The 20,428-nt window shown below is 36.3% G+C and overlaps 1 protein-coding gene across 1 annotated transcript in view; it reads left to right on the forward strand.

Moving 5' to 3' along the window:
- SLC7A6 (solute carrier family 7 member 6) overlaps positions 1-19,162 on the forward strand; it is a 31,043-nt gene extending 11,881 nt beyond the window's left edge. The window contains exons 4-10 of the mRNA XM_075510564.1: positions 745-889; positions 3,425-3,548; positions 14,229-14,332; positions 15,390-15,486; positions 15,739-15,888; positions 16,625-16,808; positions 18,215-19,162. Coding sequence (XP_075366679.1) covers positions 745-889; positions 3,425-3,548; positions 14,229-14,332; positions 15,390-15,486; positions 15,739-15,888; positions 16,625-16,808; positions 18,215-18,309 — 899 coding nt within the window. The 3' untranslated portion in view covers positions 18,310-19,162. The remainder of the gene's footprint in view (positions 1-744; positions 890-3,424; positions 3,549-14,228; positions 14,333-15,389; positions 15,487-15,738; positions 15,889-16,624; positions 16,809-18,214) is intronic.
- The last annotated feature ends 1,266 nt before the right edge of the window (positions 19,163-20,428 follow it).

Below are 20,428 nucleotides of genomic sequence, written 5' to 3' on the forward strand. Positions count from 1 at the left end.
TTTTGGAGTTGCATAGTTACTCACCTTTCTGTATTTGGTGTTTTTTGTGTGTGTGTGTGTCTGCATATGTAAAATAGTCTGAATATATAAAACTGCCATTGATGAGCTTGTCTTGACTTGCTTAAAGTGAAAAGATGGCACAAGTTCTCACAAATACTGTTGCAAAAAAACCCCCCACTTTTTGTGTTAGCTTGGGAAAATTTTATCTCAAGTAACAATAATATTTTATGTTCTGTTAATTGTTCTGTTTTCTATTTTGAATAGCTAAAACTTAAACATCCATTTATGGTGGTGGGGGGGTTGTCATAGTCATCTAAAATCAACTGTAATCTTTGTTTTCTGCATAGGCTAAATGATTGAAAATTTAAAAGGCTATAAAAGGATAGAGTGGATTATTTCATAAATATTTATGTTATAAAAAATACCCTTAGCCTGAGTACTGTCATTGCCAGTTGTTTGTAGCTTAGTCTGAACTTAATGTTCCTGAACTTTTTGTGCCGTTGTGGACAAACTAGATGTTTAATTATAGAACAGTATCATCCACAAAGCATAACTTTTAGTAGTTTAAATGTCATGTTTAGTCTCATGGCTGAAGCACAGAGTAGAATTGGAAAAAGGGCTTAATAAGCAGCTTTGAAGGAATTAGGGTTTCTGAGGATTTTTTTGTATTTGTGTGCCAAATTGAAAAAAATTACTTGCTATATTTTATTGTCCTGTACTTCATTGCATCTCTTCCACACACAGGACATTCATCACACTTTGAGAACTCTTTTGAGGGATCCTCTTTTGATATCGGAGACATTTCCCTTGCACTCTATTCTGCCTTGTTCTCTTACTCTGGTTGGGATACGCTCAATTTTGTAACGGAAGAGATCAAGAACCCAGAAAGGTAAACAATTTGAGCTTTCTAAACCTGGATAGTTCCCGAGCTGCTCGTTTTGTGGCTGTCTTTCACTAATAAGTTCTGAGCTTACAAAGAAATGAGTAGAACTGCTCTATACTTAGATGGTAAGGCTGTCAACAGCCACTAGCAAAAATTTACTAGTTTTAAAGTCCATTAAAAATAAAATAAAATAAAAAGGTAAGAATAAGTCCAGATGATTGCAGGATGCTGTATTCAGTGCTTGATAAGCTTTCAGTTCAAGATGTTGCTACTGTTTATTACAACAGGCGTTAATATTGCAGTGAAACAGTTACACAAGTGTAGTCTGTGCTGTCTTTATCTGTGCAATAATTCTGATTTCATATTTAAGAATGTTACCTTTTCCTTGAATTCATGCTCTAAAAGTGACTGACTAATCTTGTTCCATTGTGAGTCTGTAAGCAGACACCTTTATGTTAAAAATAGAATCGCATTTGATCATTTTTACTTCCTATTATAAGCAACAGCTCAGATTGCTACAACTGAAAGATAAAGAATAGAAGAGAGATTTTTTCAATTCTCTCAACTGATGTTGACTTTTGCAGTTTGTTCTGTTACCCCTGAGTTCTGTGCTGTGCATTTATTTAACCAGGAAAGTTATCTATTAAAAAGATAAAATAGTGGATAAGTATTTTAACTCTAAAAATAGCTATTTTTAGTGACACTGAATTTCAGGTTGACAGTGTTTCCTTAAATTGTCTTGCAAAGATTTGTTATACGTATTTAGAAGAGATGTATATTTTGTGTTTGTGTCAGTCATTTGGTCCTTCAAATTGTTTTTTTTCTGCTGAAAGAGCTCCCCTTTTGAGTGCTGTTGCAATGCCTTTTCATCTTTTTAAAGTTAGTGTATTGTTCTGTGTTAATCAGTTGGATAACTCTTGTATTAGATGTATTGTTTTGAAGAATAATTTTTCTCACAGGATATTTAGCTGATGAAAATTTCTTTAGATTCATTTGCTTTACAGGAATCAGTGCCTAATACAAGCTTCGTTCTTGGTAACAATTGTAGCTGATAAAGAAAACTTCAAATTTCAGCTTTCTACATTGACAATTCTTGGAAATAATGAGGTGTTCCAGACTTCTATAAAATTACTCCAAGAATTACATATTTTTCATATTCACTTGATTCATAGTGCCCTCATGCTTGTCCAGTCAAAAGTTGCAATCCACAAGTTAAATTTGAAATAGTCCCTTGGCTTTAATCTTGGGTGATGCAAAGTCCTTAAAATGCCATTTCAGCTTTTTGTTACATTACCTAACATTTCTGAATTAATTTCTAAGTGGTTTTCTAATTCTGTTTCTTTTCTGCGCTGAGGTTCACAGGTCTTTTACTGTGAGTGTGCAACCTGGAGGCAGAGTCAGAACTCCCAGTTACTAATTTACTGATTTATTATGGGGGGTATGTGGTGTGTGTTTGTTTTTCTGCTTCCACAGCATCAGACAGGAGGAGTTCTGGGCCTCAGGAAATTTTTGAGGAAGCTTCCAAAGTGCATTTAATTTTCCTGCTTTGTTGGGTTTTTGTTGGTTTTTTTGTTGTTGTTATTGAAAACCATGTTCATGGCAAATGCTCATCCATGTCACCATGCCACATTTGATTTCAAACTGGCAAATGCAAGAGTAACACTCTCCATTCTGCTTTCCCTTTTGAGACATTTGAATATCCCTGCAAGCTTTGGGGAAAGAATAAGGCTGAGAAAAGCCAAAGCCTAAAATTAAAAGTTTGCTTCTGCTCTGCAGAGTTTCTCCCTGTGGAGCTGCAGACTCAGGGCTGTGAGTTTATCTCAGATTTAAATTAAATCTTATCCATTTACATCTAGAGGTTTGCAGTGTTTTCATGTTACTCTAGACTTTTTTTGTATTACTTTCTAGACATGTGTTTGCTAATAAGATAAACCACATCCAGAGATTCACAGCTGTGCAGCAATTTTGGATATGCCCTCTGCATCTCTACTTTCTGCAGTTACACAGCCCATTAGTTTGTTCTCTGCAGTGATGACTGCAGATGAGAAGATCAGGGGTTTGGTTTGGTTTAGTGGATCTCCCTGCATCAATTCTAGAAGCAGGTGCTAGAAGAACAGCAGGATTCCCCAGGGAGAATGAGTGCAGTGACTCAGAGCTCTGCCCCTTTGGGTTCTAGTTGTAATTAGCAGGGCCAGTAGTAAATAATTTAAAGCGTGTAAATTTGAAGGCTATTATTACTGATCTGGAAACCCTGAAGTTAAGGTACTTGAAAACCAGTTGCATAGAATCCCTTTTTACACATAACTTGAAACCTAAGTTATTGCAAAAAAATTCAATTTTTTTTTCCTCCAGTATTCTATATTAGAATTTCTAGTTTTAAAAGAAACCAAACTCTTCCAGAGATACCTATTTTGAAATCTTTATTCTGTCTTCATACCTTTTATCTCTAAGGTAAAAGGATGCAAGTAAATAAGTTTATTCTGTTATTAATGGAATTTTTTTCCTGGGTTGTGGTTTTTTTTTTTTTTTTTTGTCTTACAGGAACTTGCCACTGGCTATTGCAGTGTCTATGCCAATTGTGACTGTTATCTATATTATGACCAATATAGCTTACTATACAGTGCTGGATGTCAAAGCCATTCTTTCTAGTGATGCTGTGGCAGTGGTAAGTTGACCATGTGGTATTTTGCTGTATTATTCACTTTTTACCTTTTAGGGATGCATTTCATTTTGAAGAACAAAACAGAAAAAATCCCTAGTTTATTATACTACTTCACGGAATACAGGAGGACAGAACAACTCATCGTGAATAATTTAATCTTAAATAGAAAAGTAGGTAATGAAATCACATATAATAATAATATATTATCAGATTTATTAAAACAAGCACAGGTGCATCTTGTTAATGTATTTTGCAAAGATGCTAATTAGACTTGTGCACTTTGAACTGATTATAAGTTAGGCTTATTAGTATATAATTGTATTCTCTGTTCCTTCATGCTGTAGTATTTGGAAAGCTGGAGTGGTACGCAGAACCAGTGTTGCACTGAGCTACGTTCTGTTGAGCTAATAATTGGTGCAATGCATATCTGTAAATGGATGTGTTGCAGCTTGGCTATGATAAAGTTTACCTTTGTATCTCCTTTTTAATAACTTAAATCACTGTCTTCCCAGCATTGTATTAATTCCAACAACTTTTAATATTTTGAAATGCATTATTTTTGTATACGGTTGGCAGTTTGAATCCAACTAAAATATGTAAGCTGCTTAAAGTAAAAGCTGGTCAAAACATGTTTTATACTTAAAGCTAATCATTAAACAAAAGTGAAGGATTTTTTTTGCCCTGTAGCTAGTGAATTAATTGGATAGTTCTGGTTACTATATCCTTTAGACTTGAGACTTGGAAAATTTAATCTTCTTTTTGGTTATTTAAATTGGAGGAAAATAAATAGCTTTCCTCCCTTTTAGATTCCCAATTGGCTTCTAAAATTTAAGTAGTTAGACAATGGACAGAGAGTTTTAAATACATCAAAATGAAGGAAGTATTCACTCTGTTCCCACAGAGGATTACTATGATTAAAAACTGGCTTAGCAAATCAGCAAAATCTTGCTCCAGGTATTTAGGCAGATGGCTCCGCAAAAGCACTTACTTGACATTCTTTCAAACTTGAGAAATACTTACATTAAATATAAGCTTTCAAAATAGTTTATGGTAAATGTGGGCTGTAACTTGTTATTTCAAATATAATTATGCAGATGTTTATTTCAAAATGTATTGAAAGTAAATAAATTTTAATTCTTTGCCTCTTTTTAGCTGGAATATGGAAATACAAAGTTGTCATGAAATATATTGTGAAAAACTTGGTAAAACACTTCAGAATGAAACAAAACAAGACAAGGACAGAAAATATTTAATTTTGAATCGGCATATGCTAAAGGGTAATAAAATCTCCAGGAATATTTATTTCTGTTGTAGGCTATGGTATAAAGTACCTTCCAGCGACTCATAATGGAATTTTAATTCTTGTCTAGAGTTAATTAATCCAGACAAAATTAAAAGCCAATACACAGTCCACTGTCCATACAGACTTGTGTAAAGCAATACTATTGGTTTTTTTTTTAACAAAGACTTGGAAAATACACTCCTTTGACAGCAATGAAATTCTGCAATCCAGCCTATCCCCTAAGAGTATTCTGTGCCTCCTCTACTGCTTCTGGCCTTTGTCATCACAGAGGTTTATACAGCTGTTTGGTGCATGCGATCAGGAAAACTGATGCACCCTGAGAGACTGGGGGAATGATTCACTGTGGGCCTGTCCAATCTATGTTGCTGTACACAGCAAGTGGTAGCACTGCAGTGGCAGTGGGTGGCTAGATAAAGGAGGAATGACAGATGCCTGAACCTTACTACACATGTGAAACCCAGGCCTAAATTTTTATTATTTTATGTACACTACATTTAGTTGTTCCTTGACATGGCTCTTGACCAAAAGTGAGTATATTTTTTTTTGTGTGTGTGTGTATACATTTATGTATATACACATGCTGTGTAATTTTACATGAAATTGTAATACTCAGAACTGGTCTTCCTTTCAGAAGAAAGGAAGACTTATGAATGATATAAATCCGTAGTCAATCTAATTGCATGCAGAGATATTGGGCGACCAGGATAAGAATGAAAAAATGTGTTTGTGATTTCCAAGGTTATTAGGGGATTTACTTCTTGTGCCAGTTTTAATGAAACTTAACCGAATGAATGACCTTAGAAGTCTAGAGCTGTGCTTTTTCACTAGATCTCAGGATTGCCAAATACTTGCACTTAAAAGTTTAACTAATGTTCTACCTAAAGGCATTTTTGCTGAGACATCTCATCAGCTGGCAAACAATGGTCTTCTGATTGCCACTACTTATACCCCTTTTAGAATGACAAGGTGAAAGTGCACCTGAAGTTTAATACTTAACACATGACTCATTAAAGATTCCTTTTCATTGCTGATATGAATTGCCCAGTTTTATGAAACCAACTTTAAGCTTGATCTACCAATACGTTAGCAAGTAGTGTGGACCTCTGGAAGGATGTCTGTAAAATGGAAAAGTTGACACTGAGGACCTGACATGCACAATATACATCCTTCAGGTGTATTTTACTTTGGACTACCTCTAATGAGGTCCCGTGGACTGAATGCTTACGTGTGGTTGGATTGCAGTAGGGGAGTGCAGTAGGTATGCTCTTGAAGTGCATCTTCCAAGTTAGCCTGTTCTAAAAGGGAAGCTACCTTTACCTCTGATGCTAAACAATGTGAACCAAAAAGCAGTTAAGTGGCAATAATTGGGAGAGTTGCTTCAAAAGTGCATTTGTGGTCCAGATTAAAACACTCATAATGCACCCATAGTTTTCTAGTGAATAGGTAAAAAAAAAGAACTAATGATTGTAATGGTCTGTATTTGAAAACCTTCCTATAATACAGAAATGTAAAATTCTTCATGGTGAAATTTCTCTGGGTGGTCAAAGAGAATTTTATCAGTGGATTCTTTAAGAAGACTCAGGGCATTGTGGTCCATGGATGAATGAAGAAAGATGAGAATTAAGCCATTAAAAAACCTAATCTGATGAAAATGAGCCACTTTGATCTGCTCACATATTCTACATGTGATATATGATACAGATTGCTACAGTTTCCTCATTGCGCTCTATGTAGCTGCAGGGTGAAAATTACAATAATATTTTTTTAAAGAAATATGGTAGTAATATTACTGCATTTTTAGAGCCTTTTGTGTAGTAAAGCAATAGTTAAATTTAATCTTTCCTTGTTGCTATTTTTGGAAGGAATGGAGTAGCTTTCTCCTATTCATTTTGGTCAAGAGGCTTTGAGCTGGAAAGGGGGGGAAGCTATTTCCAGCTTCTAAATGGTGAGAATAAAAGTTATAAGTAAAAGAAATGCTAGTAACAGTGTATCTTTGCACATCGCCTTGCATACTGTTTTTCTTGGTGGCTGGGAGGTGAAAGAAGTCTTACTAAGGGGTGCTATGGAACAAAATTATAAAATGTCCTTCTTTTACTTCAGTATTAGCTTCATTGTGATATAGTCCCAGTGTTGGGGCTAAGAAACTCATTTTTTAAAGCTCTTTTTTGTTCAAGTAATTTAAGTAATACAGCAACAGCTAGGTTAGAAGTTCTGCAAATGCTCTTCGGATCGTTGCTGATCATGTAAAAATCACTTGCTTTTTCAAAGATTCCTGTCAGAGTTTCACAGTTGACTTCTGTTTTACCTCCTTATACAAACCATCACAACCCTTTGTTAAGTTTTATGCATATGAAGCAGTTACTCTGTAGCATAAACAAAATAAATAAATAAAAGCAGAAATTTTATCTCACCTTCCCCCATCACTGAACAACTATTTTTTTGCATCTAAGAGCACCATTGTATTTTTTGTTTGTGAAGAGGGCAGCTGGCTCCCCAAGCACTTTTTGGGCTGCTTCATCTTCTAACAGGAAAGAACGTACTGACTGCCAGTGTATTGCTTGTTACCTGCTTCCTGTGTTTAGTCATGTCTGGGGTTTTTTGATTGAGTTCATACAATTTGGCAGCTTATTTCTTTTACTTGGAAAAGCTAAAAACGATTCCTGGTTGAAGCAAACAGTTGTCCTGCACAGCCAGCTGTCATCTTTCTTGGAGCTGTACAGCTTTGTCTGTAGATTGGGGATAAAGATGACAACTTCAGCTGCATCTTTGAATACCATCTTGCAAGTCCAGCATTGATCAATCCAATTTACCCTGGTGTACTTGTATTCTAGAGCAGACTTGCTTTGCTTTGATGTGCTCTCTCGCTCAATGAAACAGGAATGTGGGAGGCTGTGTGTTTTAGCTGTTTTATTCTTTGGTGTATAGTTTAAGAAATGATGAGCCTCTTTCTTCTAACTGAATTTAGCCAGAAATTCTTAAGTTACTCTTAGACCTTCTGGGTATTACTTCTATTCCTTCATTTGGCCAGTCACTGGCTTCGTTTCTGAGGAGGAAAATTTGTGTCATGTCCACCTTCTTTGCTTGCACTGGCACCTTCCAGTAAGGTTCTTTTGGATGAAATGCACATTCTGTACCTTATAATGGAAGAACTCTTCATTAGGGACAGGCAGTTGCTTTTAGAAGAGACCTGCTTAGTAAGTCATTGCCTTCGTTCTTGGAGCTAGCTGTAATTCACTACCAATGCAGCACTCCTGTTGCCACTCTGGCTTTGGAGGCCAAGCTGAAAAGTTGAGCCAGAACTTGAAAGAGTGCTACATAATATTTTCAATATGAGAAAGATAAGAAACTTTGGAAAACATTGAACCCTTATTCTACAGCTAGCTATTAAAAATTCTAAGAACAGGATAAACACCTGAGAAGATTTAGATGAAATGTCTTCAGCACCTCCATGAAAACATAAATGAAACTGTTTCGCTGTTGGAGCTGGCATCTGTAATCTTAATGTGGGCCATGCAGAAGAGACATGTTACATGCAGTAGACACGCAGTATATTAATGCAGTAGAGTAGTGCTGGTTTCTCTTACCATAAGACTGTATTGAGTGACCTAAGATGAAGAGAGAATTTCATGCTGGACCTTGCACTGCACTGGTACCTTTTTCTCCAGGAAAAGGCGTTGCCAAGGAGAGAATTGTGTCTGAGTAGAATCGATCAACAGAATGGTGGCTGAAACAAGTATACAGGAAACCTGAGCATTTAAATTGCTTTCTTTTGCACCTTTTACAATTTTCTGACTCTGTTTTCAGTTGATGTGCACTCTCTTTCCTTTCTTTAATATATGTGACTTTAAATCCAATTTGGTCAAACTGAACAGATGTCATACAGTATCTTGACAGATGTAATCAATGGCAGTGGAAGAAAACTTCATCTACTCAGTGGCTTTTTTGCATGTGCAGCTTCCTGATTGCAATGAATCATAGTTTCTTTGTTTCCTTTAGGAATTAGCTCCTTAAAGGCCTGAGAAGCTAAAAATTGAGAAAACAGACTGTAGTTCTGACGGCCAAATCCTCCTGTAATGTGGGAAGGTATTTATACTCTTCCTCAAGAGAAAAGTCAAAGCAGAATTAATTGCACTTCCAAGATACTAGTCAGATTGCTCATATATATTAATCTCCTTACAGCTCTATATGACTTTCAGGGTAAGAATGTTATAGAACTGAGCCTGGAAAAGCTTGCATGTGCAATAGCATCTTGAAATGAGCTACATAAAGAGGGTCTGTAGGTGCCTTTTAAGCCTTCCTAATAGAAACACCTCATAATCTTTGGGTATAGTTTTGTATAAGTTTCTTATTCGTGTTAGACTACATTCTCTTTGCATTTATCCATCTGATAAATACTGTTTAGTGCTTTACCAGCCTAGCATGTGCTCACAGGTTGATATGCTCTCAGTGTAGTCTGATTTTTTTTGTGTTCCTCTAAGTGCACTTTTGGTGTGCAGCTAAGTGTGATGAAACAGTTCTCGTCTTGCGATTAGTAACATAAATATGAGTCTTTCTAATCATCTGTGTGCCTGAATTACTGGGTGTGAGGCAGTATCCTGTGTATTTTGTTGTGGCAGCTCTTTATGTGGGGCAATTTCTTCTGCTTTTAGTTCCACCTGTTTGTATAGAACTGTTGCTCGGACCTTTAAAAGGACAAAAAAGTGTTCTTGCAAACCATTCACAAATTACCAGCTGATGATCATCAGATCAAACTAACCCAAGACAAAATTAAAATGCAGTTAAACCAGTCATTCATGTCTTGAAACAAAGCTGTAATTCAGTTTTTGACCATTCTTCTGGGAGTAATGTAACATTTTCGTCATGACAAAATGAGGGCAGTTCAGCAGAGAAGCACATGGCTGGAAGCTTCTTCCTTCATTATTATTCCCTGTTGCTGGTTTGGAAAAAAAAAAATCAGAACTAAGGAAACAATTCCAGGTGCATGTCTTTCTACAGTGTGCATGTATATATGTATATCTTAAATGTCCAATGGATGGGAGGGCACAAAAGGACTTTATCTGTAACTGCAAGTGCTGTATCAGCCACTGAATTCTCTTACTGTTTCCTAGCTGTTAGAAGCAGTTATAGTTCAAGTCTGGACTACAGGACTTGTCAGACTATAGCAGAGACGACAATTTAATCTCTTAATCCTTCTTGCTCTTTAGACTTTCTCAGAAGAAACCTGAGAAGAAATCCATCCCCATAGTGGTGGCTTTCTCCTGTTATGGTGGACTAAATGCTTCTGCTATAGCTGCCTCCAGGTAGGCTCCTCTGTCATCCTCTGCATACCCTTGCGAATGCTCCATTCTTTCCCCTGTTGCCAGCTCATTTGTTTTTATAAATGCACTTCACTACTCCCAGAAGTAGTGGTAGTTCAAGTGGAATTGGTCGAGTGCTCAGATCAGAGCCCAGGCCTAGCTCATTTGTGGAGGATCCATGACTGGACAATTGTGGTTTTAGCAGAAAGCAGCCACTGACTGTTCTCCCTCCCCCTTTTTTTTTTTCTCTTGGTACAGTGCACGTGGTGTGTGTGCTTTATAACTTGATTGCTTTTTGCACTTTTCTCTGCCCTTCTTTCTTATGCAAAATAACCCTCTGACATGCACACAGTTGAATGCTTATTGTGGCCACTTTTACTTACACTTCAGTAACACTTGCCGCAAGAAACGCTGTAGAGCTCTTTGGTTTTGTCATTGTTTACAAGAGAATATAGCTCAGCTTTGGAGAAGACATTTCTTGGCATCTGTTAAAATGGGAGTGTTGAAGGATTTGTAAATGTGTACTCTGACGTATAAAAGTGTGTTTGTTGTCTGAGTAGTAATACACGACCTTGGCTGATTTTTATGTTAGAAATGAGGGTGAAACCCTGTCAGAAAACACCTGCATAAAGGCAGGTGGGTCTATACTTGCCATGTTAACCTAGTTAATATCACTAGAAAGTTTAGTGAACCTTCAGGTACCTTTCAACTGTGTTTTGCTGAAAGATCATTTTGCAGGCAGATCTACTTGGCAAACGAAGCTGAACTTTCTAGAGCATTCTCAATTAAAATACTCTTTTGCCTTACCTCACTTAGGGAAAAGTTAAGCTCTTGAAGTTAATGCTCCGCCCTTTGCTCTCTTAGGAATCCGAACTGCAACATTAGAAAGTACGTTGGAAATGGCAGTGTTTGGTAAAGGCTGTCACTAGATTATTCTCTCTTTTGAAGAGGCTGACTCTTATAGATCTAGGGATATTAATTATTTGACTTTGAGCTGGATGAACAGTTGTTATATATCATATAGCTTGCATCCAGAATACATTGAATCTATAACGTCTTGATCTGTGTATAATTTGTGGCAGTGATACCATAGCTTTGCCTTAACTCTTCGTGGTTTTTACTGCTCAGATGAGTGATTGCTGTGCTCCAGGATGTGTGAAACAACATTAGCATATCTTAGAAAGATGGAATATGCATTATAGGATGGAAATGGCCTTCGAGCTACTCCCACACCTGGCATTCCACACTGGCCCATTACTAGATGTTTCAGAAGGAAATGGGAAATGCTTGCAAAGAACAAACGCCAACCTGCCTTTTGAGGAAAAAAGTTTCTCCAAATGACATATTAGCTAATTTGAATCCTGCAGCATAAGATTACATTTATACATTTTCTCTCTCTTCTTTAACTTCAGCTATTAATATTACTTATCTAAATGCTTATCCTTTAGGCAACCTTACTAAACATCTTAATTCTCTAACATCTTGTTGAGTGAGTTCTGTATCTTAGCTTTGTATATTTAAAAAAAAAATCCTCTAGCAGTTTTAAGTTTGATGTCTAGTAATTTCACTTGTTTGGCTTCGGAAATCAGCAGTCCAGGTTTAAATCATCCTTTAAAATATTACAGCAATTGCCTATTAGAATTTTCATCTTGTACTCATTTTTACTTGTTCTGGAGAAGTTGTCTTAATTCATTTGCTGGATCATTATGAATTACGTTCTGCTTTGGGAGACCAGGTTTCTCAGAGCTGCATTTGGATCCAATAAGGATCTGAGAGAAGCACTGTGGGTTTTAGTAATTACTTACTCTTGAGCAGCAGAAATCTTTTATATATGATAATGTAAATTAATTGTTGCTTGTTCAGTTTCAATTGCCTGAAAATGGGTAATCCACGGTATACAGTACACATTTCTTATGGCATGGTCTTTTGCTAAATCATTCTGATTTCAGCATGAAATAGAATTCATACATGGGTTAGTTCTTTTATACTTTTCTTGTGTTAATTTTTATAATTTCTGTGGGAATCTGTGTGTGTGTTGAAGCTCCATTTTGAGGGAAGCTATACTAATATGTATAAACTAAAAGAGCTCAGGAAGAGATGTGCTTTAGTAAGAATCAGGGTGACTAACACAGTTGATGCATTGCCTTTGAACCTTTCGGCAAGGTTCCCATTGAAGTGAATCTACACTTTTGCATTGTCCCTTAGCAGCAGGAAATCTTATCTGCCTTTGCTGAGGCTCAACTAAATTACACAAAAGGATAGAATAAATTTTGCTTTTTAGTGTAGATGATGGTGTACAGCTAAGCAGAGTTGGATTCTGAACCTTAACCTGGATAACATGCTGAACAAAGCACTTTGTCAACCGAGACAATGAACAGGAAGCTTTAACCGGCGAAGCTTTGTTTTATGACAGTAAATTTTTATGCATTTTATGGTTTAAAGGTTGACATTATAGGCAGGGTTTTGCCTCATGAAAATCAATAACTCATTTCATGAAAAAATGTCTATATTAAGTCATTTAGGCTTTTTTGACCTACAAAAACATTCAGAAAACAGATCATAGTGCACTGCTTTTGGTGCTCTTGTTCCTGGAGTAATTAAATCAAAATTTGACCACTGTTAAATCCAGATTAACTTTATATGCTACAAACAAAGGCCAGTTCTGAATGTTAATCCACTTAGACTGAACTTCTTAGCTCATGAATGTTATGGTGAAGACCAATAGTTTAAAGGGGACGTCAAGGGGGAGGTGTTTCAAAATACTAAAATATTAAAAACTGAAAAAAATTTTTGTAATAGAAAAGACAGACCTGCAGAAAGCTGAACTAGTATAGATGCTTTTTGTGTCTGAGGATCTTGAAATTGATAAAGCAAGAGAGCTAAGAAAGTGATTTAGAGAAATGTTCATAAAAAGGTTTAGATTACTGCTACCTGCCGAGGTGTAAAATGTTCTAATACCCACAAAACCTTTGGGGTTTGTTTGAATACCACTTATGCATAAGTATGTACCTTTCTGTTTCTATAAATAGTGATTTCATACTGTCTAATGTAGGCATGATCCTTTTGCTACCATGACTGTTAGTTTGCTTCTGTAAAAGAAATCATGGAAGTAATTTAGCTATCAGTAGGTAGAATTGGGATAGGAAGGCTTCCACCCATGTCTTCTGAACACTGCATGAGCTGATTTCTGCTTAACTCCAACATGCTAATGTACAGATATGTACAATGGTCAGACCGAGATGGGATTTAGAATAGCTGTCAGTCTTCATATATTAAATTTCTTGATTTTTCAAACATTCTGTCTGATATTCTAAGTCTCTCTCCCTTTTTTCTCCATCCAGGAGGCTGAACAGAATTGACCAGGACAATACTGTGCAAATTATTACCCGTTTTCATTATAGGTCCCAGATCACTGGCAATCGATGACTCTTACCACTTGCTGTGAAACTTTGATGCTCCTGGCTTCTTGGTTTCAGAGCTCTATCATGGAAGGTCACCACAGTTGGCCTGCAGTATTGTCTAGGAACATTAACAAATGACTGCTAATAAGATACTTGCTCTGTCATTTGCCATGTTGTGCGAGTAGAGCACAGAGGCCCTGCTGGTGGAGCTAAAGGAAAAGATACTGCTTAGGAAATTGGAGAAGAAGGAAAATAAAATAGATTCCTAGAATAGTATCTATAAACAGGTGTAATGGTGGCTATGTTTATCATATGCAATATGGCACTTCCCTTTTTGGATATGTAGTAATATTTTTGTCCTTTATTCTCTGTAGTCACTAAGTTACACTTGAGTTCTGTAGTTCAGTTAGATAATAAAATATATTAAGAATGGTGAGAAAATTCTAAAAACATTTTGTTTTCCTTTGTGAGCATTATTTTTGTGAGCAGAAAAAGAGTTTGTGCTTATTTAGAATCCATAAATAAATAAAAAAGCTGTGTGTTTCTTATGCTGCATTATGGATTGTCCTTACTATATTACTATTTTTCCACACAAACTTATTACCAAAGCTTTGTGTCATTGTTTTACATATGCTTTGTTGCAGATATTTTCATGTTTCCTTTTTCTTTTCCCTTTCATTAGACATTTGCTGACCAGGTATTTGGTATCTTCAGCTGGACAATTCCCATTGCTGTAGCCTTTTCTTGTTTTGGTGGACTTAATGCTTCAATTCTAGCATCATCAAGGTAGTGCATATCTCTTTCTGTTTGACAAATGTTCATAAGTATTTTTACACATTACTGTTATGCTCATCTGTTATGAGTGGCAAAAATACTTTTGTAAGCAAATCTATAACGAATAGCCACAACAAAATAAAGACCTAGATAAACCTCTGAGTGTGTACATATGGCCTTAACACTGCATTACTTCCCCAAAGTGTTCCTAGCTGTATGTAGAGTACAATTAAAGATGAAATGAATGTTGTCTGTGTGGTGAGTCCTCAGGCCTTCTGATTATTTCAGTTGAGTCATCTTCCATTTTACTTGATACAATAATTCTAGCAAGTTCTTGTTTGCAAATATATTTACTTAAAAGTTACTGACTTTTTAAAATCAGTATCTTTAAGTTTTTTCCAAGTAGAAAGTTTTAAAAGTTGCTTCTGCTATTAAGCTGCAGTTAAAAAGCTTAGGATACAGTATAGAAGCTTTCCTCTGAGCACTGATTATGGATGTGACTAGTGAAAATTTTAAATAGATTTATTCAGGCATTGGAACATCCTTCCTGTCCATTGAATGTATGCTCAATGCCTCTGTACTGAGAACAAATATGAACATGATCTGGTGAAGCAGTCAATATAGAACAATTTGCAGTTGATAATAAAATTATGCATCTTTGGTTTTTGAGCATGTGGTTGAGTGACCTCTTTTTAGAGACCTGGTGATCTCTTCTAGTTGGCATTGAAAACTATTCTGCTATAAGCTGGAATGTTTTCAGTGCTAGCTTTTAGAGTTTTTTAAAACAATAGAAATTTATTTCAATTACTGTAGATATTTTCTATTTTACCAGTAGGATTGTTTTCTAAAAATGGGTGTTAACAGCATGTTTCTAAAAGATTATATATCTTTTAATGGTTGTTGTACAGTACATCTTTACCAGAAGGGTTGAATCCATGTTCCAGTTCAAAGGATGGAAATTCAGTGGTGTAAATACTTATTTTGACTGGTATTGTTGTTTGATTTTTCTGTAATACATTCTCTCTCACCTGTGGCCTCAACATCTGTCTTCTGATTTGTTTTTTTTCAGGCTATTTTTTGTAGGATCTCGAGAAGGTCACCTTCCTGATCTGTTATCTATGATCCACATAGGGAGGTTCACACCTGTGCCAGCACTGCTCTTCAATGTAAGTTATTGCTTTTCTTTTCAACTGTTCAGATGTGACTATATGAATTATTTAAAGGAAGACTTTAAAAAAGCACAGAAGAGAACTTCAGATTTACTGTCATTGACGTGATTTCTGAGAGAGTGAATTTTGAGAGGCATAAAACCATGCCAAGCACCAAGGAGTATAAGGCGTTACTTTAAGGCAAAAAGCAGCATAAACAATAAGTTTCAAACTTCTGTTGTTCATCTCACTCCTGTTCTTTTCTGATAGTGTGCTATGACCCTTATTTACCTGGCTGTGGAAGATGTCTTCAAGCTTATTAATTACTTCAGTTTCAGTTACTGGTTTTTTGTTGGTCTGTCTATTGCTGGGCAATTATATCTACGTTGGAAGGAACCAGATCGACCCAGACCTCTTAAGGTAATATTTATTTATTATAGAAGTGTTTAAAATCCCTCTCTTTCACATAATGTAAAAGTACTGTCTAAAATCTGGACCATGTATGTTATGCCTAAAGGTTACAAATTGATCAGGACACAAAACATTACTTTCTTTTTATGTTGTACCATGAAATCTAGCTTCTCTGCTAGATAAGAATAAGTTATTATTGTAATAGTATACTTCTTTATTGTTGCGGTAGTTCAATCAGCAGCCCTTCTCCATCAACTGGAGAATGTCTCAGTAGGCTAACATAGTAGTTAGTCTTTTTTCTTGGATTAGAAATCTCAAATTAGAAATGCTTAAATTAATTAATTCTGTCAATGTGGACCACATTTAGCTCTGATAGTGTTTCAGTTCAGTATCTGATCCTCTTACCACCTTCTCATACTTAAAGTTGATACACTACATGAAAAAGTCATTCTTGTTTCCTGGGGTTTATTGGACTTGTCTAAAAACACTTCATATTGTTACACAGTTTCTTTCAACACAGCAGAGTTACCAGACTTGATTACTTTGCAATTTTTAGCAGCAGTTCTCTTCAAGAATTATTCTGCAATTTGCTTATGGTTCCAAATAGCCAGATGTATAAGAGAAAGAGCAGATGATTCTACAAAGTGGGGTTGAGAGGGAAAAGCCTGTAATTCTCACCAAAACATTTGTAACTGTAGACAACAAATCTTTCAATAACATTCTGTTCTGTTTTTTCTGTCTCCAGCTGAGTGTGGCTTTCCCAATAATATTCTGTATATGTACAGTATTTCTGGTGGTAGTGCCACTCTATAGTGACACTATAAATTCATTGATTGGAATTGCCATTGCTTTATCTGGAATTCCAGTCTTTTTCTTGGGAGTCTATTTACCTGCATCAAGGAGACCTCAGTTTATCAACAAGATTTTAGGTAAGTTTCTTTGTAGATAGAGATGTTGTTAGGAAAGAGGAAAATTAAATAAGTGAAATCTCGGTTTGTTGATGAAAAGGGTTGTGGTCAGTTGACCCCAGCCAGCAGCTAAGTATCCCCGGAGCCGCTCGCTCATCAGCACCCCCAAGCAGGATAGGGGAGAGAGTAGGGAAGAACAAAGGCAGGAAAACTTGTGGTCAAGATAAAGACAATTTAGTAAGTGAAGGAAAGAGGGGAGAAAAAACCCTGCTGCTGCAAATGCAATCACTTACCACCTCCCATAAGCAGACCCACGTGCAACCAGTCTCCAAGCAACGGCTACCTTAGAAGACACCCTCCCTTGTTGCACACGCTTCTTCCTCTACCCCAGTTTTTATTGCTGAGCATGACATTATATGGCATGAAATACCCCTTTGCTTAGTTTGGGTTGCTGTTCTGGCCATCTCCTCTCCGAACTTCCCTGCCCATCTGGTTGCAGGGAGGGCAGAGTGGGAGGAAAAAAAAAAGTCTTGATACTGTGCAAACACTGTTCAGCAATAGGCAAAACATTGGTGTGTTACCAACCCTGTTTGAGCCACAAATCCAAAACACAGCACCATATGGGCTGCTATGAAGAATGTTAACTGCATCCCAGCCAGACCCAGTAAAGGGTATACTGGTTTTATATACGTTTTTATACCCAGATGTTATTTACTGTATATTTAAAAGACCATCCAGTTTTTATGCATTTCTCTTTAATCAAGCACATGGAAAGTGTTTTTCTTAAGCAAAGTTGATGACTATAAAAGGGCTGGATATTCTTGGTAATGCAAACTAACTGTCTTGCTTTACTGAATCAGCTGTTTGAAGATGGATAGATTTTTATGTCAGTCACAGATGGAATTTTGCCTTCTATTGAATTGCTGCAGTTAAATCATACATTTCTCTCCAGCAATAAACTGTTGTCATTGTTACTATGTGAGAAAACCATGATGAAGGATGTGGAAAGGAAGGTTTATAGCATAATCTTAGAATGCAACAGGATGTGGTGCTGCAGCAGCTAGTGAATATGTAAATACTCAGTAATCTTGTCACTTTCTTGTGTGCTATTTGAAGTTCTTGTTTTATTTTTTTATTCTACCAATTTTACACTCTTAATTATAGGGAAAAAAGATTTTACTTCCATTACTTGGCAGGGTGCCTAAGAAGAAAAACACCCTAAGATATCCACGGAACAGTTTTAAACATTATCTGTTTAAAAAAAATTGAGTGGAAGACACTTTTTGTATTAACTTTTATTGTTTGTTTCCCTTGAGAAGTGAGGCAGCATTCTTAACAACTAACTTTCATTAGTCAGATGCATGTTGTGTAATTAGTGTTGAGATAGGTGGCTAATTCTTCTGATTTATCTTAAATTTCCTATGCAGGTGCAGTCACACGAAACATGCAGCTGCTCTGTTACTGTGTTTTAACAGAGATGGACACAAATGAAGAAAAGAAATTAGAAATCAAATCCAACTAAAATTTCAAAGCCATTACAAGAAACAGGAGGGAGGATAAAGCAATTATGACAACAAAAGGGAAGAGATGGAACTGGAAAAAATGGGAAAACTGTTTCCTGTGGTCTTTCAGAAACACTGAAAATGTACTTAACTTGCAGTTGGATTCCCACATAAATCATGTCCTTATGTCACCCTCCTAAACTGTGGCATATTTTCAGGGCATGTTTTCATTGGATAATGATTACCTACGCATTTCAGGCACACAAGCTATGCGTCAATACTGTTCCTTCTTCAGAATTGGTATTAAAATGGTAAGAGCTAATGGATCAAATTAGATTTCTGCAGAACCAGGCGGTGAAGTAATGCATTTTTAAGTTAGACTGAAAACCACTTTGACTCAAAAGACCAAGTCATTCCAGCTTAATTCTGATGGATGTTTGCATGAAGTGATTTGCTGTGCTATCTCAGTTCTTTTCCCAGAAGACAACTGGTCACAACAAACTACCGAATTTGTCATTATTAGCAGAAAAATTAATAAAGTTGTGCTACATTATTTAAAGACTGAACCAACCTTTCTCCCTTAAAGATAAGTATTTTATTCTGTACGCTGTGTGGAAATGTGGTATCTGACTGTGGCAAGGATTTAATCAACAAAGGACCTTGGCACTAAAGATTTGATTAACATTTGATGATTCTTTCCTGTTAGCTTGTTAACTTGGTCAACTTCTGAGATGCTTTATGAAACTTCAAAAATTAAAGTGTTCAGTTTGAAGCTTGTAAGCATTTGTTTCTGAACTGTTTCACAATGTGAACACACAGTAGCAGTGTTACCTCAGCAGTCAGAAAATTCCCTATCTAAATTTCAGTGCTGTTCACTACAAAATGACCATCCAAAAATTCACAAAACAAACCACTAGTTCTGTGGCAGCAACTATATCTTGAAAGCTAAGTAGCAGGGAGAGAAAATAGGAGTAAAAACAGAAATAAGAAGTAGTATTGCACTACAGATTGATGCTAATTAGTAGTATTTATAATTCCAAAGCAGTAAACCTAACATCAGGACACTTCGATACTGAATTTTGGTGCAGCAAAAGGTAAAATGAAGCCAGCCTGTTTGGCTAGCAGAGTGAGATATACTTCAAAAATATACCTGGAATTTTTATCTTAGTTCAGAATGTTTACCTCAGTTGCCCTGAGTTTGTCCACATGTGCATTTTTTTGTGCTTTTAAGTTCAACTAAATCTTGTAATCACAAGAATATGGCTGAAGCAATTCACACTTCAAATGCTGCACCACATTTGCATCAGCCTTGGCTTCTTGTACTGACTCCCTGACCAAGGTTATCTTAAACAAAAAGCTACAGATAATGGCAAGTGGTAGTAGATGGTGAAAACTAACATAAAATGGAGTCTTAAACTACCTTTGTGAAGCAGCATTGGGACTTAAAATTGTTAAAATTCTAGCTGAGGAACTTTGTGCACAGTTGGGACATAAACATGTAGGGTCTTCTCAGTAGTTAGTTAATGAAAATTAGCATTTAGCTATTATAATACAACTCTTTAGTCTTTCATATGATTAGAATGAATTCAGTATCTAAGTTGAGACATCTGTCCAGCAGGCAGCATAGCTTTAACAGGCTAGGGTTGTGGCATAGGTTAACAGCCATATTAACCTTTCTGTGAAACCAAGGAAAAAATATTTTGCCCCCACTACCTTGACATCACCAGCTAGAACTAATTGACCTAAAGTCACTGGTGCAACCTACAGCTCATGACAGACATAGATCTAACATCCTATTAGCTATTTTTTACAGGGGAGTGCTGAAATACTTTGTGTGTCCAAACAGGTAAGATTAAATTGTTTTAAAAATGAATGCAAGTTAAAATGCTGACATGGCTTCAGCTGTACCAACTCCTATGATCTTTAAATGAGTAAAGAAAACTTAGTCAAAAATCTTTATTTACAATTTAAATGCACATATATTGTTCTACTCCAACAGTAAAATTACTGGAGAGAGATCCAGCAATAAAATGGACAGGTCAAGGCAGTCACATGCTCAAGCACTTGTCAAGAAGGTAACTTGAAACTTAGGAACAAATACAGTAGAAAGCACTAGGACAGAGTGCCTTTTTCCAGGAC

Source organism: Mycteria americana, chromosome 8 (assembly GCF_035582795.1).
Source record: "Mycteria americana isolate JAX WOST 10 ecotype Jacksonville Zoo and Gardens chromosome 8, USCA_MyAme_1.0, whole genome shotgun sequence".
Classification (NCBI taxonomy): Eukaryota; Metazoa; Chordata; class Aves; order Ciconiiformes; family Ciconiidae; genus Mycteria; species Mycteria americana.